Here is an 8,260-nt window from a genome sequence, read left to right on the forward strand (position 1 = left end):
TTTCCCAAACACTGTCCTACCCCCCCCTTTCCCAAACACTGTCCTACCCCCACCCGGGTACACGTTTCATTTTTTGCCCTAGCACTACACAGATGATTCAAATAACCATCTCATCATCAGGAGACAAAACGTGCACCAAACAGGGAACCCGGGACCCAGTTTGGGAAACCCTGTAACCTCGTTACCAGAATGGACACTTCCAGGTAGAACTGAGGCATTGCAGCAAGAAACCAAGTTCACAGTCAGAGACGCAAGTTTTAAAAAACAAACAAACCCAACCAACACTATGAGTATTAAAACAATTGTGATTAGTACCATTAAAGATCCAAGACAGAAGAAACCTTTACTGATCACACTTACACTTTCCTGTCATTGAGCAGCATGCCTTTCATTTTCTCAATGGCTCTTTCAGCAGCCTCCTGGGTCTCAAAGTGCACAAAGCCATAGCCCTTTGAGCCATTCTCATCACAAACCACCTTGGAGATAGGAGGGTTGGCATAAGCTTTAGATATGCAATACAATTAAGGTCAACTTGAGGATAAAAACTACCCCATCATGCAACATGTCTGACCAATACAACACCACAGCACTGTTCGAACACCCTCCTTGGGGCTGAACGGTTGTGTGAGTTATTACCTTGCAGGACAGGATGTTGCCGAAGCCAGAGAAGGTGTCGTAGAGGGCCTTGTTGTCAATAGACTTGTCTAGGTTCTTGATGAAGATGTTGCCCACCCCGCTCTTCCTCAGGGATGGGTCACGCTGAGACCACATGATGCGGACGGGACGGCCCTTGATCACGTCAAAGTTCATGGTGTCTAGAGCCCTCTCAGCTGAGAAGAGGAATTATATTCACACATTGCGCCTCCTGTAATAGCCCCCACTCCAGTGAAAGCTACATTTCGACCCCATACTAGATTTACTTCCCTATTTCTTCAAATAACTGGCTTAGATCTGACCAAATTAACTTGCTGTAGTGTAAACCATATCACTGAATGGATGTAATATCTGACCAAATGAACTGAAAATTATCTTAAAAGCCATCCAGTGATATGGTTTCCAGTTAATTTGGTCAGATATGACATCCATTCAGTGATATGGTTTACACACGATGCCCCACCTAAAACAAACAGGACAATCCAACTGTTGTCCTGTCCATAGAATCCCAGCCTTTCATCTGTACTATGATTCACTGACTAGTGATAACTGTATGTGGAATAAGTCATACAGACAGCTATGTGTAGGTAGCGAGTTGTTTGTGACTAGACAAACCAGCCGATGGACGTGTACAACGTCTGTCTCACTGTCACCTGGAGGAGAAACAGACTAGTCGTCTCATCTTTCCTGGCTTTGACAAGCTTTAAAATCAATACATATTTACATGACAGTTCGCTACATACCATCAGCTGGCTGTTGGAAGTTGACATAGGCGTACCCGAGGTTACGACGGGTGATCATATCCCTGCACACTCGAATTGAAAGGATGGCGCCGGCGGGGCTGAATTGTTCGTATAGCAAGGCTTCGGTCACATCTTGATGAAGATCACCGACATACAGGGATGCCATGGGGTAAGTAGGAGCACCGGGGTTCATTTTCGTAACGAAACACGACAATTTTACCTTTCAGACGAAATTGTTCGTAATTTAAAGGGGCTGGTTACGCTAACTCGAGGGTCGAATCTAAACCAGCTGGCTAGCAAAGTTTAGCAAGCTTGACAAGTTCTAATGAAGTTCACATTTAGAAGATAAATATTTTAAACGTTTAAAATACGACCAGATCGTTACGTATATGTTGCTTAAAATGCCTAAATAATTGACAAAATAGAGCATAAAATCAACATGTCCTTGCTTGCTTTTCCCGTTGCAGATGGTAACAGTAACCAGAGAAACGTAAGTTAACATTCTTGTTCCACTCTTCAGTTCGAATACTCCTGCTTCAACTAGTTGGTAAAAAATATATGTTTTTACGTTAAGATTTTTTAAAAAGATTTATTTTCTAGGAATGTGTGGCGAGGAAGCGCTGGCGTTCACACAGCACTATCAGCCGGGGTTTAGGGAGGGAAATATGAAATATGGTCTTACTTATACCCTCGCATTACGTCACATGTGGTTAAGAAAAACGTCGAGGTGTTTCTGTGTTGCGRCTTCTCAACAACTACGATGCTGATTGGTTGAAAAACTTTAGTCTCTCATGATCAACCAATAAAATGTGAAAGCGATGAATCATGGTTGATCAAAACATTCGGATGCTTTTTTTTTTTTTAACTAGGCAAGTCAGTTAAGAACAAATTCTTATTTACCATGWCCGCCTTGTTCAGGGGCAGAACGACAGACTTTTACCTTGTCAGCTCGGGGATTCGAGCCAGCAACCTTTCGGTCCAATGCTCTAACCACTAGGCTACCTGCCGCCGTGTGTACATGGTKGTCCTTGTATCTATTTAGAACCCTCTTACTAGAAGATACTAATGTCTTGATTTGATTGGGTGGCAGATAGACAATGCATGCTCATGCTCTGTTTTCCATGTCGAGAAATGTTCTATGATAAATAATGTACTGCAGGCATTCATATAATAATGCCGACGGGTTATCTAATCAGAGAAGAATCGAACCAGTGTTGACATTAGTATCTTCTACTTATCTGGTTTCTAATGAAATATTTTCTCAAGGTCGAGTTATTTGTCCAATATAAACCAGTAGGGTATCATGGCATTACTAACAAGAGAAGAAATTGTATTATAATTATAATATATATTTATTATTATTTATTAGAATTAATATTATTCCCCAGACTAGAATAACCCACTATGGCTTTCCAACCTATCCTGTATAACACAAGCAGTTGGTCGGATTTATTCACTGACTGATTAACAGTCTACCAAAACTAAACCAACGGGTCAATTGAAATTAGATTCCAGTAACTAACTACGAAGCACCTCATAATGCCCTACTGTATAGGAATGTTTGATATGACTGGGTCAATGTTATATCCCAACTGTATCAGCAGAGGGCAGTATTGTCATTGTAAAATAGATGGGCTTCCAGTTAGAGTCTGCAGGCTGAATGAACGTTCTGTTACAGTATATAAGTGTCTATGTTATTTTATACCACTGATGTGGCTTTAGATAATGCAGAGTGATGACTGGTTGSTATTAGGAGCAATTCCTTTGACTACTGTACATGTATCACAATCGGCCGTGATCGGGAGTMCCATAGGGTGGCGCACAATTGGCCCAGCTTCGTCCGGGTTAAGGGAGTGTTTGGCCGTCATTGTAAAATAAGAATTTGTTCTTAACTGACTTGCCTAGTTAAATAAAGGTTAAATWAAAAAAAAWGAAATATASTATGACCAGACTGTCTGTGAATGACATTACCTATTTTACATGTGGCTTTATCCCAGTGGAGAGGAGAACTGATTTCCTTCAGTCACATTGAAGCCTGGAAACGACCACTACAGAATATCCATTCTTGAAGAAGAGGAAAGCACACAGAGAGAACTATGTTTTTTCATTTGTTTTCACGTTTCAAACATTAGTGGTCAGCGGCACATCAAGACTGTTTAATCCTGGAGCCTTGTGTGTTCTGGAGTGGAGTCTTGTGTGTTCTGGAGTGGAGTCTGTGTGTTCTGGAGTGGATCTTTGTGTGTCTGGAGTGGAGTCTTGGTGTGTTCTGTAGTGGAGTTCTGGTGTGTTCTGTGATGGAGTCTTGTGTGTTCTGGAGTGGAGTCTCTGTGTGTTCTAGGAGTGGAGTCTTGTGTCAAATCAAGATTCTGAGAGATCCAGGTTTTGGTCAAATCTCCTCCCCCCCCAAAATGTGATTTGTCACCGGCTTGATACAACAGGTGTAGACTACCAGTGAAATGCTTCCGGGTCCTTTTCACACAATGCAGAGTTAAAGATAAATATAGTGACACGAGGAATAAATACACAGTGAATTACAATAATCAGTAAAATAACTTGGCTATATACAGGGAGTACCATGTAATAACATGGTTATATACAGCAAGTACCAGATAATAACATGGTTATATATACAGGGAGTACCAGGTATAACATGGCTATATACAGGGAGTACAAGGTAATAACATGGCTATATACAGGGAGTACAAGTTAATAAATGGCTATATACAGGAGTACCAGGTAATAACCTGTCAATATACAGGGAGTACCAGGTAATAACATTGCTATATACAGGGAGTACAGGTATAAACATGTCATATAAACAGGGAGTACCAGGTAATAACATGGCTATATACAGGGAGTACCAGGTAATACAGGCTATTACAGAAGTACCAGGTAATAACATGGTTATATACAGGGAGTACCAGAGTATAACATGGCTAATACAGGAGTACCAGGTAATAACAGGCTATATAACAGGGAGTACAGGTAAAACATGGCTTATACAGGGAGTACCAGGTAATAACACGGCTATATACAGGGAGTACAGGTAATAACACGGCTATATACAGGAAGTACGGGTAATAACATGGCTATATACAGGAAGTACAGGTAATAACACGGCTATATACAGGAAGTGCCAGGTAATAACATGGCTATATACAGTAAGTACCAGGTATAACATGGCTATATACAGTAAGTACCAGGTAAGAACACGGCTATATCAGGAAGTACCAGGTAATAACAGGAATGAATATGTATGAACTTCCAATTTGTAAGTCGCTCTGGATAAGAGCGTCAGCTAAATGACTTAAATGTAAATGTAAATGTAAATAACAGCTATATACAGGAGTACCAGGTATACACCGGCTATATACAGAGTACGGGTAATAACATGGCTGTATACAGGGAGTACCGGTAATAACACGGCTAATAACAGGGAGTACGGGTAATAACATGGTATACAGGGAGTACAAGGTAACACGGCTATATACAGGGAGACCAGGTAATAACATGGCTGTATACAGGGAGTACCAGGTAATAACATGGCTATATACAGGAGTACCAGGTAATAACATGGTTATATACAGGGAGTCAGGTAATAACATGGCTATATACAGGGAGTACCAGGTATAAATGGGCTATATACAGGAAGTACCAGGTAATAACAGGCTATATACAGGGAGTACAGGTATAAACGGCTATATACAGGAGAGTACAGGTAATAACAGGCTATATACAGGGAGTACACAGGAGTACAGGATATACTGGGCTATATACAGAGAGTACCAGGTAATAACATGGCTATATACAGGGAGTACCAGGTAATAACATGGCTTATATACAGGGAGTACAGGTAATCAATGGCTATATACAGGAAGTACAGGTAATAAAACGGCTATATACAGGAAGTACAGGTAATAACAGGCTTATACAGGAAGTACCAGGTAATAACATGGCTATATACAGGAAGTACCAGGTAATAATATGGCTATATACAGGGAGTACCAGGTAATAAACATGGCTATATACAGAGGTACAAGTAATAAACATGGCTATATACAGGGAGTACCAGGTAATAAATATGGCTATATACAGGGAAGTACCAGGGAGTACCAGGTAATAACATGGCTATATACAGAAAGTACCAGGTAATAACAGGTTTAATATACAGAGAGTAACAGGTAATAAAACAGGCTATATACAGGAAGTACAAGGTAATAACATGGCTATATACAGGGAGTACCAGGTAATAACACGGTTCTATATACAGGGAAGTAACCAGGTAATAACATGCTATATACAGGGAGTACCAGGTAATAATATGGCATATAAAGTGAGTAACAGGGAGTACCAGGTAATAACATGGCTATATACAGGAAGTACCAGGTAATAACACGCTATATACAGGGAGTACCAGGTAATAAACGGCTATATACAGGAAGTACCAGGTAATAACAGGCTATATACAGGGATTACCAGGTAATAACACGGCTATATACAGGAGTACAGGTAATAACATGGCTATACAGGAAGTAACCAGGTAATAATATGGCTATATACAGGAGAGTACCACAGGTAATAACATGGTTATATCAGGGAGTACCAGGTAATAACACGGTATATACAGGAAGTACAGATATAACATGGTTATATACAGGGAGTACCATGGTAATAACTGGCTATATAACAGGATAGTACCGGGTAATAACATGGCTATATACAGGAGAGTACCGGTAATAACATGGCTATATACAGGAAGTACCAGGAATAACATGGCTTATACAGGGATACCAGGTAATACATGCATATACAGGATACTATATACATGGTATATACAGCGACTTCCGGGTAATAACATGGCTTATACAGGCTAACATGGCTATATACAGAGGAAGTACCAGATAATAACATGGTATATACAGCGACTTCCGGGTAATAACATGGCTATATACAGGCTAACAGGCTATACACAGGGAGTACCAGGTAATAACATGGCTATATACAGGAAGTACCAGATAAATACATGGTTATATACAGCGACTTCCAGGTAATAACATGGCTATATACAGGCTAACATGGCTATACACAGGGAGTACCAAGATAATAACATGGCTATATACAGTGAGTACCAGGTAATAACATGGCTATATACAGGGAGTACCAGGTAAATACATGGCTATATACATGAGTACCAGGTAATAACATGGCTATATACAGGGAGTACCAGGTAATAACATGGCTATATACATGAGTACCAGGTAATAACATGGCTATATACAGGGAGTACAGGTAATAACATGGCTATATACAGGGAGTACCAGGTAATAACATGGCTATATACAGGAAGTACCAGGTAATAACATGGCTATATACAGGGAGTACCAGGTAATAACATGGCTATATACAGGAGTACCAGGTAATAACATGGCTATATACAGGGAGTACCAGGTAATAACATGGCTATATACAGGAGTACCAGTAATAACATGGCTATATACAGGGAGTACCAGGTAAATAACATGGCTATATACAGGGAGTACCAGGTAATAACATGGCTATATACAGGGAGTACCAGGTAATAACATGGCTATATACAGGGAGTACCAGGTAATAACATGGCTATATACAGGGAGTACCAGGTATAACAGGCTATATACAGGAAGTACCAGGTATAAACATGGCCTATATACAGGGAGTACCGGGTAATAACAGGCAAGAACAAAGACAGGTGAAACAGATCAGGGTGTGACACTAAATGAGTGAATTTGAGGATAAAATGTCAGTGAGTGAAGTGAATGAGGTGGACTGAGGAAAATATCGCCATGGTTGAGGACAATATGGACGCGAGTGACAATCAGGAGCCTTTTGAACAATGAAAAACGGCTTGATTTGTTGGAAACAGTGGACAGTTTTATGAAAGTATTGAGCAGGCCATGTAACAAGACTTATGGGGATATTGTGGAAATACTGAAAGGACACTTTTCACCTAAACCACTAGTTATTGATGAAAGGTTCCAGAGATGAAATCAGGAAGAGGGAGAATCAGTGACAATGTTTGCTGCTATCAGAGTGAATTTAAAGGTAGACTCAGCCAAAATGACATTGGCACGAGGACCACCGCAACTATTGAGATGAGCGAGATGCAAGACTTCRCTTTCACACAGTCACACATAGTATTTGCCCATGTGCATGGGTTCGCTTCACACTGTTACAGCGTAGTAGCCAGGGCACCAAAACWGCCTCACGCTTCAATGCTCTTAGTTCTTGCTGTTCTCGCTGCAGCACTCGGGAGCTCAAGATTAGGGCCTAATGAATTTACCCACTATGTTGTTTACTTTCTGCAGCTAKGGTACGTCATATTGCTGRGTCTACCTTTAATGATGTTCTAACTGACACCATTAGAAACAGACTAGTGTGTGGGCTACGGAGTGAAGCTACACAAAAGAGACTACTGTGGACTATTGACTGAAATCTGACCTTGGTAAAGGCTATTGAAGTCAGTGTGTCCATGAAACTAGCTGCTAAAGAGGCTCAGCAGTTGAGTTCATCAGGACAAGTCCACAGAGTTCCAGCTGAACATCAGAGCCAGAGCAGAAATCAAGACATCCACTGTGACGAGGCGGGACATCATGCTGCTGTAAGGGTGGTAAGAGTAGGAACAACTCCTCAACACAGGGCCCCTCAATGGTGTGTCCTTAGTCCCCTCCTGTACCCCTGTTCACCCACGACTGTGGGCAAGCCAACTCAACACCATCATTAGTTTTCTGACGACACAACAGTGGTAGGCCTGATCACTGACAATGATGTGACAGCCTATAGGAAGGAGGTCAGAGACCTGGCGGTGTGGTGCCAGTACAACAACC

At 41.1% G+C, this 8,260-nt stretch overlaps 1 protein-coding gene across 1 annotated transcript in view; it reads right to left on the reverse strand.

Moving 5' to 3' along the window:
- Positions 1 to 1,945, reverse strand: part of LOC112069743 (polyadenylate-binding protein 1-like) — a 4,709-nt gene extending 2,764 nt beyond the window's left edge. The window contains exons 1-3 of the mRNA XM_024137110.2: positions 1,398 to 1,945; positions 637 to 830; positions 359 to 476 (exon numbers count right to left, since the gene is read on the reverse strand). Coding sequence (XP_023992878.1) covers positions 359 to 476; positions 637 to 830; positions 1,398 to 1,590 — 505 coding nt within the window. The 5' untranslated portion in view covers positions 1,591 to 1,945. The remainder of the gene's footprint in view (positions 1 to 358; positions 477 to 636; positions 831 to 1,397) is intronic.
- Positions 1,946 to 8,260: the final 6,315 nt, after the last annotated feature.

The sequence above is a fragment of the Salvelinus sp. IW2-2015 genome, unplaced genomic scaffold (genome assembly GCF_002910315.2).
Source record: "Salvelinus sp. IW2-2015 unplaced genomic scaffold, ASM291031v2 Un_scaffold1112, whole genome shotgun sequence".
NCBI lineage: Eukaryota > Metazoa > Chordata > Actinopteri > Salmoniformes > Salmonidae > Salvelinus > Salvelinus sp. IW2-2015.